Source organism: Cyprinodon variegatus, unplaced genomic scaffold, assembly GCF_000732505.1.
Source record: "Cyprinodon variegatus isolate N-32 unplaced genomic scaffold, C_variegatus-1.0 Scaffold218, whole genome shotgun sequence".
Taxonomy (NCBI): domain Eukaryota; kingdom Metazoa; phylum Chordata; class Actinopteri; order Cyprinodontiformes; family Cyprinodontidae; genus Cyprinodon; species Cyprinodon variegatus.
In genome coordinates this window covers 670917-683878 of record NW_015150671.1, presented here as the reverse complement: position 1 = coordinate 683878, position 12962 = coordinate 670917, and the positions used below count along the sequence as shown (strand labels likewise).

The window sequence follows — 12962 nt, the reverse complement described above, 5'->3', positions numbered from 1 at the left end:
CACAGGGGTTTTCTTGATGCTGACTCTATCTGATTCAAACCCCAGGGACATTTGGCCATTGTGTGAGTAATAACTCACTTAGAGTACTCTTGAAGCCAAAAATGTCAAGCTGAAGACTTTGAATCAGATGTGTCTTACACAGAAACAGGCAAATAGATGTGAGATCCAAAGACAAAGAGCATCATCACAAAGACTCTGAGCAGCATGGCCAGCTAAAGGCGGGGTCTTATTGTCTAGTATTAACTATGACTTGCACTTGCCTCAGATCTAAGTTAAGTGCTGCTTGGCTTGGCTTTGTGAAACTGCAGATCTGGCCTTGTGATGCTTCAACAGTACAATAAAATACCACATCACCCAGTGATGTCAGGAATCATTGGCATCTTTATTGTGCATCTTTGTCACAAAGGTGGTGTGTAAAGCTTTTCTATCATGTAAATCAATTGTGCTAATCTCTGAAGAAGGAAATTTAGGAATGAGTGACCTATAAATGGGGCTTCATGGTGGATATGTTGAGGGCACAGTTGCCTTGCAGCAAGAAAGTTGTTGGTGATTTCTGCTTGGAGTTTGTTTGTTCTCCCCATGAATGCAGGTTCTCTCCAAGCACTATGGCCTTCTCCTTCAGTCCAGAAACATGACTGGGGAGTTCATTGGCTTTACAAACATTTTCATATCTAGAAGTGTGTGTGTGCATGGTTGTTTGCCTTCTGTATCTTTGTATTGCAACATCAACTTAACAAGTCTGTCAAGTTGCTCCAAGTCTGCTTTAGATGAGCACCAAATCCCCTGCATGGAGAAACATGTTTTGTGCAGGATTTAGCGATTTCTCCAACAAGAATTGAAGGAGGATACCACCTCTCTGAAGTTTTCACTTCATTTTAACTGTGCAGAGTATTTCCACAGGATGATGCTGCCACAAATTGTGATGCAAGCACAATACAGTTCTATGTACTTCTATCTATGCCTAATTTAAGCTTCAGCGGAAGCTGGGCTAGTAGGTGGGTCAAAGCTTATTTAAATAACTCGCTGGACCATCAGTAGTGTGCTCTGGGACACAAATAGGTTAATTTGATGGCTTTGAGTTTGATGTGACTTATAGGTGAAAATCCAAACAGCAGAAGACACGATGAGATAGGAGTTAGATACTAATAAACAATAACTTTAAGCTTCAAGGCCAACTAAAGGGAAGGAATTATGTACCTTGATTCAAACCACTTCTGACATAAGCAATTCAAAGTTATTCTCTGAAGAAAAAGACAACTTGCAAATTGGCCTTAAAAAATTGCACTTGAATGAGATCTGGCCTATTTAAGAGAAACTGCTGGACTGTCACACAAATATTAAACTGGGATAAAAATGAAACAGATGACCAGTCAAGTGATGATAGAAAATAATAACTGCAACTTTGTTACAACAACAAGTCATTTGCAAATCTGTGCATCTGTTGAATCAGTGGAGCTTATTCCTTGAGAGTAGAGAATTGACACTCTGCAAATAGGAGCTGCGTCGGAATGGTACCTTATACTGTAGGTGCATTAAAAGACTTGCGTTCTGCAGAAACACCAATAACGTCATGCTTAACCTTAACATTACCGAGCTGCATAGAAACGACTTCTCAGAGAAAAATCAAATGAGAAAGTTTCCATTTCCTTTCCTCGCTTATCGCATCACTCAGTTAAATGCTGCATGGTCAAACTGAATGTCTCCCTGCAACAACATGGCAGAGTGTGTGCGGAATGAACCCCCTCAGAGACCATGCAATCAAAGTTATCCCCCTCCCCACCATGTATTAAGGTTGCATGCATTGCCTCTTGCAATTGAACACAAACACACACACACAGGTACAAGAGGTAAAGATGTTAGAATCATGTCAACAGAAGCACAAGAAGACCACACCAAGCAGCACTGAGAGGTAAGGGAGTGAAGCAAGTGATGCCTTTTTCATTCATCGTAATAGAGGCAGAAAGCAAAGCTGTGGAGTGCCAGTTCTCTGCAGAAAAAGTGATGGGCTAAAAAAGAGGGAGGATGCAGAGCAAATAGAGCCATTCCAGTACACACTTACCTCTTTCACTTCAGCAGGCATTGCCCAGTCTTTTCTGCCGCCCCAAAAATGATGAACAAGATGCGTCCCTCAGGGTGTTTCTATGGCTCTGCTGATTTCTTTTTTTGAGAGCATGTGAGGCAGTTCAAACATGAGCAGCCATCCTTCCTCTCAGCTCCCACCAACACACGTCCGCTGCTTCTCTCCCTCCTGCTCTCACATTCTCTGCCTCTGTTCCTCTTCCACTCACAAACACACACTACAGACGCACCGTGTACACATTTGCTCAACACAGACGTTCTCCCTCTTCCTCTTTCCCTCTCCCTTCCCCTCTCATAACTGCACTCCTCCTCTGATCTGTGCTGCAGTTAATGTGTGTGGTATTAGCAAGGTGCTGAATCAACTGAGTGATGCTGAGCCTGTGAATGGCTCAGGTAGGTGCAGACCCCTGCAGTCCATGTGCCTCCCCCCCCTCCCACCCATATATTTCCCAGTGCCTGTGGCAGGGTAGCGCACACATGACAGCACACATGCACACACCATTCCCCAGTGGACACAGAAGCAGATGCAGCTGGAGCACAGAGCAGCCTGCACTGGTTCAGTCCTGTGTCACCCATGTGCGGTGCATTGCAAGGAGAGGAGTGAGGGGCTGAGGAGGGGTGAAGGGAGGGAGGGCTGGGGAAGGTGCATGAGGCACTGCATACAGCAGAGAAACGCTCTTCATACTAAAGATATGCTCCACTTTGAGAGCAAAATAAGCCAGACCATTACTGTCCTCCCACATATGCACTTCTATCTGAACCTGTGCGGCGTATTCTGAGTTTAAACAATGGAGACCCCAAGCGGGGTGCCTTCCCTGCTTTAGATCTCAGTAATGATCCATTGCTATGTTGATGATATGTTGCGTATTCTGATGAAGAAGTTAATCACTGTCCTGTCACATTTAAACACAATTATTGGAAAGGAAAATTCTACATCATGGGTAGCATATTACTCTGTCAGCTCTCTTTGTCTCATTGATTTATTAGAATCCTCAAATAAAACGACCAAGGAGCATTTGGGGTTTCTTATTGGCCTCAGTGGGCCAATAAGAACTTTTACTTTTCAGAGTCCTTTAGAGTCCACAGTCGGCCATTTTGAAGCCCTCCCTTGAGTACTTCTCCATCTTTAAACTTTGATTCATTGGCAGTGCCTTGAAAAAGTAGTTAATCAATTGAAGCCCTACACATTTTTATAGACAGCATTTCATCTGGATTTTATGTGACAGTGATTTTCCAAACCAGAGTAGCACATCATTTGCAACAGGGAAGAAGAGGAGGCACAATATTCTGAATTTCTTCAAAATTAAAACCTAAAAAGTGTGACGTACCTTAATGATCATGATTTGAATTTAATGCTGCTCTTATGTTCCAGTTGGACCTTAATGCAGGCAGATAAGAGTCTGAGATATAGTGAAAGATTTTGATGTAGAACAAGTCAAGACTTAAAACCTTGAAATGAACGGCACTGGACATTCTAGAGGGAAAGTGTAAAAAATAATCCAACCTGGGTCAATGATGGAGTTTTGATACAGAAGCAGGGTTGGAAAATGAGAAAGGAACTAAATGAGCTAATCAGAGGAAATGTGAAACAACTGTGACAGGTGAAAGCAGGGAAACTGGGAGAGAGATCATCGTATGAACACAACTGAACTAAGATTTGAAAGGATCTACAACCGAAAGGGAAAATGTCTGAAATAAACATGTGTTTATATACCCCAATGTACAGAACACAGCAAATAAGCAAGAAACAAAACAAAAAATAAAATAAACCTATATGTTAAAAAAAACCTACAACAAACAAACAACTGATCTTTCTAATTATTTATTATCAAAAATTACCCTAGAAACAGTCTGAAAGGGAACGAAAAGGATGACCAGAACACAAACACTCATGCATCATGAAAGATGCAAATCCTTTTAGATCAGTTTAGCACATTTAGAAGCTAAAAGTATTTCCAAAAATCTTTTAAAATTGTATGGAGAAAATAAAGTTGAATATCTTGTCCCAGAGGTTAGATTTTTCAAAAGTATATGCTTTGACCTAAATATTGTAGCTCTGTTCTTGTTCAGTTATTTTGCTAAAATGTGAACCTACAACTCTGTCATTAGACTTTTTGTAGCTTCTAACACATTTGTATTTCCAAGACTGCATTTGACTTTATCCATCAGCTTCACACAGATAAAAGACAGTGCTCCCACAGCATGATGCTGCCACCACCTTGCTTCACACTTGGGGTACACTGTAAGTTTCTCCTCCTTTGTAGCAATTTGCATGAAGGCCTAAGGTTTTCTTTTGGTCTCCTTTGAACAACAGCACCTTTCTGTACATGCTTATGTTTGCAACATTGTCCCATGGGTATATATTAAATTACACTTACACTTACTAATTAAATTACTCACAGTGGATTCTGTTATTGCAATTTTATTGTTCTTTTATTGTTTTATTGTTCCAATTGTATTGCTCAAAGTCCCTAAAAAACAGTTTAAATAAAATGTAAAAAGGTTGAACGGGTACATCTTTGTAAGTCATTGTGTTCAACACATAATTAAAACTTTTGAAAAAGAGTAACACATACTATTAATCAGAGAATCAGAGAGTCAAACAACTATCTAAAAATGTTTTGTTTTTGTCTAAGTAAAAGTTGGCTCAAAGAAAGCCCATTTTCACATGAGAAAGATTAATTGTGTTAAAACAGACCAAATTAATTTCTATCTCTCTGTGCTTCATATTTCTCTTCACAACTTCATCGGATAAAAGATAACACCATTAAGTCTCTTAAGGATTTTAATCTTCTAACAAAGAAAAAAAAATTGGAGCAGCTTCATACAGCTTTATAGAAGATTTATATATTCTATACTTTACTGAGTATCTCACAAGATAAACCTTACATAAAAAGGTGTTTGTAAAAATCTGATCATTTAAATCTTCAGCGTTTGTCGTATGTTGTTGATATCTCAGACTAATGGATGTTTGAATAATTCAAAAGCGTCTGCAGTGCAACCTTCTGTTAATATTTCTAGATTTGACCGCTTTCTTTACATTGTCCCACTTATCAATTGTTTAAATTTTAAAAACTTTATATGGTATTTTCTATTAGGATCACACTTTAAAATACAAGATAACCAAGCTCCCTCTGAATTTTGGATTATTAAACAAAAAAAAAAGAAAAATGGCGTGTTTTCTTTCTCGCCGCAATATCAATAAAATAAGGCCTACTTAGCCATAAGTCATAGACACATTTCATATAAGATTCAAACACTCTTGAAGTTTTTAGATTTAAATATGTAACTACTAACTTGTGGAAACAGTTGAATATCAAGTCAAAACTAGACCAAAAACTTGTTGAAAACTACCAGAAAACATATGATCCAACTGGTAAATAGGACCCTAACCAGATATATATAAGTGCTGGGAACCTGTATTTACTATTTCAACAATATATGTTGTGCATAAAGCTATAATAAATTCATACTTTCCCATCCAAGTTGAATAGTGAGCTATCAACATGAAAGGGATCCATTTAAATGAATCATTAAAAGTCAGATTTAGTGGCATTGTGCCACAAAATTGTAATTTTAGTAAGAATAATAGAATCCTCTAGCTTTTAAAATGCGAGTTATTGATTTTTTTTAAAGGTTTGACAATGGGGAAAAAACAGCCTCTGCAAAAACTATGCCTACAATTTTTTGGATATCTAGCAAATTGCTTTTGGATCAAATTAAGAAGCTGGATCATTTACTGATCTCAATTTCAGAAGATAATTTTGTTTTATTTGTATTTTCTTTCTCGCTAAATACTGACATTTAATCTTTAAGTTCTCAAATATGTCACTTTATTCATGCAGCAGGTGGGGATTTTTCATTGAATGATATGTTCATGGTTTACAAAAAAAAAATTGCATTGTTATTTAATAAAAATTTCAATAAAAACACATGGAGCAAAAAAAAAAAATGATGTGACTCCATATTCCAGAAAGAAAGACTGTAGCTGCTCTTATAGTTGCTGCATATGTTTTTACTGTAACCCCACATCAGCTGTATTTAGCTGTTTATGTGCATTTCTTGGTGATCTACAGACGAGTTGACAGTCAGCTCAGAGCCTGCAGAAGCATCCTGTTTTCAAACACGCTTGGGTTTCTCACACTGCTATGAACAATGCAAACAGAAAGCCTTCATGAGAACCTTATTTTTACACTAGTGTTATAGAAAAACTGAGATAACAACAACATGTAAGGAACTTTGCTATCACCTGCTTTGTACCCAAATATTTCTTTGTGGTTTTTTTTCTGAAATGCTCAGAAAGTGTATTCAAAATATTGCAAACCTTCATTTTGCCAAAATAAACTAGTAGTTCTCTTGAAGTAATTAGGAGACAAAAGAGACTGACGCCTTAGGACAGAACATTTGATATGCCGCTCGTGATGAATGAATCTACGAGTTGGGCTGCATTTATTGGCACCTTCCAAGGTTGTAAGCTGCCTAGGGTTTATTAAAATTAATGTTACCAAATGTGACCCTGGCACCTTTGTGAGCTGAAATCATTTAGCGCCCAGCCTTCCATGTTTGTAACGGTTTGCATTAAAAAAGGTCCAGGCAACAGTTCCAGTCTTCAAGGACATCAAGTGCTTCTTTTCCACACACTGAATATAGAAACCTCTTTGCTGCTGAAGAGAGCTGCTGTGACACATTATCTGTATCCACCTGATGCTCGCACATATTTAAGTGTGTCTGCATGTCTTCCCCGGAAGAGTCTTTAATTTTTACTTAGTAGCTTTTTACTTGGGGGCATTAGTATGAATCTGCAGTAACCTCTTTACAGTGAGCTCATTACGTAGTCTGTTCAGCTAAGTGGTCCTTCTGGATTTAAGCCTCAAATGATTGTTTAACCTTTATCACTCTGGAACACTAACTGCCTGCATGCATGCCCATTTTGAATGCTGAGTATTTTGCTAACTTTTTTGTATCGTTTGCTTCATGTTTTGCTATTAGGCAAAAAATTGATTTCATGAAACTTCTTAAGAATCTACAAAAATGTAGAGCTTGGCTGCAAGATAATGATGTTTAGACCTGACTGTTTTCATGGGGGTCTCTTAAATGCATTGTAAAAAATTCAAAAAGAAAACAATTTTTCATGTTTTGCTATTAACCACCTGGAAGGCTTTGACCCCTCTGATGCAGCTGATTATAAATGCAAAGAAAGTGAAGTGTTTGCACGGTGAAGGCCCGACAGGTAGGATGGTAGCGAGGTTATAAAAGGCTTTGAAGGTAAAAAGGCAAAAATCTTGTAATGAATACATTGATGAACATGGAGCCAGTGGAGCTGAATGAAGATCGGTGGAATTTGATCAAAGGAAAGTGTAAAAACAGGCGTGAAATTCAGAGCTCTGAGTCCAGGGGCAACATGGACCAGACGGTTATCACTGGAAACGGTGTAGAGCCACTTTTTGGAAAGTTTGCATATTAAAGCATTTTATTTCTGCATAAATTGAAAAAGTTGCTGAGGGTCAGATTCGGACTGAGCTGAATATATATGATTAGTAGAAAGATGGAGAGAAGATGCAGCTCTACCCTATAGGATCTGATGCTTTAGTAGCATTCCAGTCTTTCTAGTAGAGAGGAAATGCTGTATACCATCAAAGTAAAAAGGAAACCAGAAGAAAGCCCTCACAACATCGCACTGGAGGTGCTTTTTTCTATCCTCACCCAGCCAAAACAGACACAACAGGCATGGGGGAGATTTTGATTTTTTTTTTTTTTGCAGCTAAAGGTTAATTGATTATCATGCATGTGTGCTGTCTTTGTTATCTAGAGCTTGTAAATTGTTGTGAAATTTATTTTGTTCCTTGTATGTTAAGATTTAATTCATAACTGATACTGCACTTATAAAATATCTACTGTGCTCTTATTAAAATAGTTTCAGAGTAGTTTATTTTCATTTATATCCACCTATTATACAGAAATGAGTTCACCCAATTCACCTTGGATATCCTGAATTTCCAGTGCATTTTTTAAAGTAAATATTTACGGTATATGGTTTTCTGGACAGCTTGCAGTTTTTAATTTGTTTTACAATGTACATGAGAGCAATGAGACGTTATCCATAATATCTTTCATGCTTTTGTCCCACATTATTATCCCTTTGGGGTTTCCAGATGGTAGTGCTGAATGCATCTTGGGAAATCACTCATTTTCAAGAAGTACCTTAGGGTTAAAAGACTGCTGAGCAAGCACATAGATCACCTCCAAACAAGATCTCTGAAGAACTTTATTCCAGTCAAGCATTTGCATGCACTCATATATTGGCTTGTTGTCTTTGGGGTAAAAATGATGCATTTGAACTAAGTTCCCTTATACTTGCATTTTCATGGATTTTTAAAAACAATTAGTAAATTAAGTGTTGTTGATTACCGCAGGTTATTTTATCCAGTTCACTTCCAGAAAAAACTTTGTTGTTTTTTTAAGTCTTTAATAGGGGCCATCCTAAAAACCTCATGTTAGTCTGTTTTTGCCATTTAAAATTAGTTGGATCATGGTTCTGTCGGAACGCCAAGTTGACAAATTCTAGATGTTGTTTAAGTTGGATTAAAAATAGAAAATCTAGATAGCCACAATGCTTCATTGATCCCCCTATTTTGTGGATTGCATCAGTTCAATTGACAGCTAAACAGCCCCACAACATGATATTTACAAAAACGTCCTCTCGTTTGAAGGTGACAGCTATGTCCAGGGTATTAAAACCTGAAAAGTCAAGGTGTTCCAGCAGAACAACAATCTCAAACACAATAAAATCTGATCTTGGTACCAAATACATGTTAAAATTACCATGAACATGAATTACATGAACATGAATGTGAGAAAAGACTATTAGAAAAGTATTTCAAATTATATATACATCAAATACTTTCTGCTAAATCCTTTAATTCTTTATCTGAGAAGAAATACTATTTCTTTTCATTTTATTTATTTCTGCAAAATACAAGACAAAATGTGCATACTAGTTATACAGCAGAAAATAAATGATTAACCTTCAATGTAGAACACAGAAGCATTACAGCAGTTTTAGATATCCCTGCAGACACTTATCGGCTGCCTTGACAACCAAAATGTTCTCTGTAGATTTGCAGCACTGAAGGAGTTCAACCTTTCTATAGATTCATAAAGAAAAGATTTTTTAGTCTTTTGTTGCAGACTCTGAAAGTCTAACCAGAACCATCCTTTTATGGTTATTCAAGGCCAGGAAGCTAGAAGACCTGCTGATTCTTAGTATTCTTTTTATGCTTATCTCTGACAGCAGGATTACTTTAACAGTATTTTTAATAATAATATTAAAAAAAAATCGCTTTACCCTCCAGACCATAAAGCATCTATACATTTCTCGTTACTTCTTTCGAGTTTAAGCAAATACTAATGCCAGCTGTCTGACATTAAATACATGTTAATGCATGAAGATAATTTTAACTAATCCACTGATAAATTAGAAGAACATGTTTTTCGCACTACCACAGTGTAAATAAAGCTGTTTTTTGCTTACTGCCAACATTGCGCTGCAGCTTCTCGTCACCGCAGTTAATAGGTAGTAAATTGCTCCAAACGTGTGGCAGAGATGAATGTAATTATCACCGCTTATTATCTGTACGCACGCTGACACAAACACTGGGTGCAGAGAACTAACGCCAAATCTGGCAGCATGCACCCACAGAAAAAACAAAACCTTATTAGATTACAGATAGTATAGTGATGTATTAATTGCAACAGAATGCCCACACAGTGTTTTGGCCCCAGCGGGGCATTTCAAATCCCTTTTCCTGTGGCCTTTTGCCACACAGAGGCAGAGTGAATGCGGACTTTTGTCCTAATTAAACCCCCGCACTGCCCACCGCTGTTCTGTTTATGCTGGCGAGAGCAGGAGCTGAAGCTTAATGCAGAGACAAAAACGCTATGAGGAGTTTTTCACATACAGGTGCCAGCTTTGATGAATGCTGCTCATATTCCAGATGGACCTGCCAGACAGAAAAACAAAAACAAAAAAAAAGATAAATGTTTCAGAAAAAGGTCAAGTGATAAAGACCAGCAAGGCTTAAGAGAGGAAAACAAAAATAAATTTTTATACTTTTTAAGATTGTAAAATACACACCTGTGATGTGGAATTTCAACTAAATAACTGCCTTTACATAACTGCATATCACTCCACATGGTCGCCTACGATCAAGGGTTTTGTCAGCAAAGTCCTAATAACCCCTCAAAATATTAGAAATAAGTCAGGTTGCTGCTGTGTTATTCTCCAGCTCGGCTTCACCGAGAGAACAGGGGTCACTACCATGACCATGGGGCCCACTGAACTGCCTCTATAAACAGAACAACTCACCAGTGGGCTAAGATTGAAATTTTATTTTATTCTGTTACTCTTCTTTTTAATAATTTATTGATAATTTCATCATATTAACCATATTACATTTAAACATGCATAGACATTTGAAAATAAAAATATTAAAAATAATATTAGAAATTAAACATTAACTATAAAAATGTGTTTATTATAGAGGAAGTTTAGGTGAATACTGACCCCTGTTGTACACATGTCAGTATTGGTAGCCCTTCCTATGACTCAGTAGCCATGAAGTAGCCCTCAGCTGGTTTGGTTTGTGACTACTGCTCTCGAAGAAGGGACCAACAGAAAAATGTTTGGATTGTTTTTGATTCATTTAAAATCCAGAAATATTTTTTTATAGTTAATTAATTAATGAAAATATGAAAATTGATGTGGTGGCAGAAGAGGATATTTGTTTTGAACAATACCCCAAGCTGTACCCCTCTCTGAAACACACTACTACAGAAGGAGCTTGAGCCTTTAAGCAAGGAGAGGAGGCCACATTGGGGGGGAAATCTGAATAACTTTCCCTGCAAGCCAGGGAAGTTCACTCTGCAGACTGTTAAAGTAAAGAAAACTGGAAGCTACTTCTAGAACCAGATGCAACATTCTTTCTTCAAGTTCGCAGGAGTTATTTGGAGTCAGAGATCAGAGAATCTGAAGCATCTAGAATGACACAGCTGGCCTCCCAGCTAGGCTACCTAGTCTCTAGCTGCCTTAAGCACTGGAAAATCCTCATCATTCCTCAAAATGGAGATCAGCAGAAGAAACGGGTCAGGAAATTATAGGGAAAGCATTTCCAATAAAACCTGTTGGGCTTTTAATGATTTCCAATCATTGATGCGTTTTATTGTGTTTTAAAAGCCAACCGTAGCTGCTCACTGCAGCAAGAAGGTTCTGGGTTCGATTCCCGGCCCGGGGTCTTTCTGCATGGAGTTTTCATGTTCTCCCTGAGCATGTGTGGGTTCTCTCTGGGTACTCCGGCTTCCTGTCACAGTCTAAAAACATGACTGTTAGGTTAATTGGCTTCTCTAAATTGTCCTTAGGTGTGAGTGTGTGCATGAATGGGTGTACCCTGCCTCTCGCCCGTAAACAGCTGGAGAATGGCATCAGCACCCCTCGCGACCCCACTTGGGATTAAGCATGTCTGAAGATGGATGGATGAATGAAAGCCAACCAGTAATGCTAATGGCAACCATATACTGATATAGGGAGTGCCTAGTGGTTACTTGCAACCCACTCAGAGCACAAGCTCTGGTTCAGTCCCCACACCCTGCACTCTGGCTCTCTGACCAAGACCCTTAAACCCACACTGCTCCCTAGGTGCCGCACAATGGCAGCCCACTGCTTCCCAAGGGGATGGATTATGCAGCGGTAAATGTCTCCAGTGTGATATCAATAAAGTTCAACTATCTACAGTATTATTATTTTTATGCTAGCAAACTAGATGCTAAACCTATTGCAATGAGGGTTCCTACTCATAGTTATTCACTAAGAAACAATCACAGAAGGTTAAGAATACACTTTCTAAATGGTATTGATTTCTGATAAGGCAAATTATTATATAGAGAATATAATGAAACCAAATATTGTATTATTTACCTCTTGAATGTGTATTGTGAACTGGTTTGAACACATTCCAATTGCTCTAAACTAGTTTAAAATCAAACCTTATTCCAAATTCTTCAAGATATATTTTGCTGTAGACTCTGTTTTCCTGTAAGTGAATACAAAACCAAAGAAAAAGTAATTAAAGAGATGTTCTGAAGCAACTTTTTTCATCCCTTAACAGATACTTGTGCTGTGGGTATCGCCAATACAGAGAACAGATACCACTATATTGTTAATTAAAAAATAAAATAGAATTATATTCTTCCTGCATGACTGTAATGTGATTATCATGGTGCCAAGGCCTGGCTTGATTAAACCCTTAAAGGGGAAACCTTTTTTTTTTACATTTGGCCCTTGATTTTACGTTATCACATCATGTTCTACTCACCCGTATTAGTTTTATTTCATTTGGAGCCGTTCTGAAGATATTCGGTTTTGTTATATCCAAGTAACGTCTTCCTAGTTGAAGGCACAAACTTAACTGTTAATAATTTATTCTTTATGGTACGACAGCATTCATAACATGTAGGCGAATCACTTTCCCCCAGACATCAGCAGTTATATTTTTTATATTTGTATTTTTTTTAAAACAAAGCCATTTTAAAAGAAGCTCATGCTGCAGATGTTATTTTTATGTCTCTTGTGACTTTCAGGATGGCGAAAGCTTTCTCATAATCAGATGGCTACAGTCCCAAAGCCTTAGAAATGGCTCCATGAACAATTAATTTTAATTTGAATTTTATTTATTTATTTGACAGGGAAAGTGTACATTAAAAAGCATTCCTGCAAATGCACCAGAATTAGCCAAAAGGCTATTTTTCATCTGTTGTCCCTGGACAGATCTTAAAATTGTCTTCCTAAAAAAACACAACAGTAAGCATGCTACAATGTAAAATACAAATAT

General features: G+C 37.7%; 1 protein-coding gene across 2 annotated transcripts in view; it reads right to left on the bottom strand.

Moving 5' to 3' along the window:
* The window catches only part of LOC107088434 (armadillo repeat protein deleted in velo-cardio-facial syndrome-like), a 26819-nt gene extending 24426 nt beyond the window's left edge, over nucleotides 1–2393 (bottom strand). For both annotated transcript variants that reach the window (XM_015380601.1, XM_015380602.1), the window contains exon 1: nucleotides 2060–2393. In XM_015380601.1, the coding sequence (XP_015236087.1) occupies nucleotides 2060–2080 (21 nt within the window). In that variant the 5' untranslated portion in view covers nucleotides 2081–2393. The remainder of the gene's footprint in view (nucleotides 1–2059) is intronic.
* Nucleotides 2394–12962: the final 10569 nt, after the last annotated feature.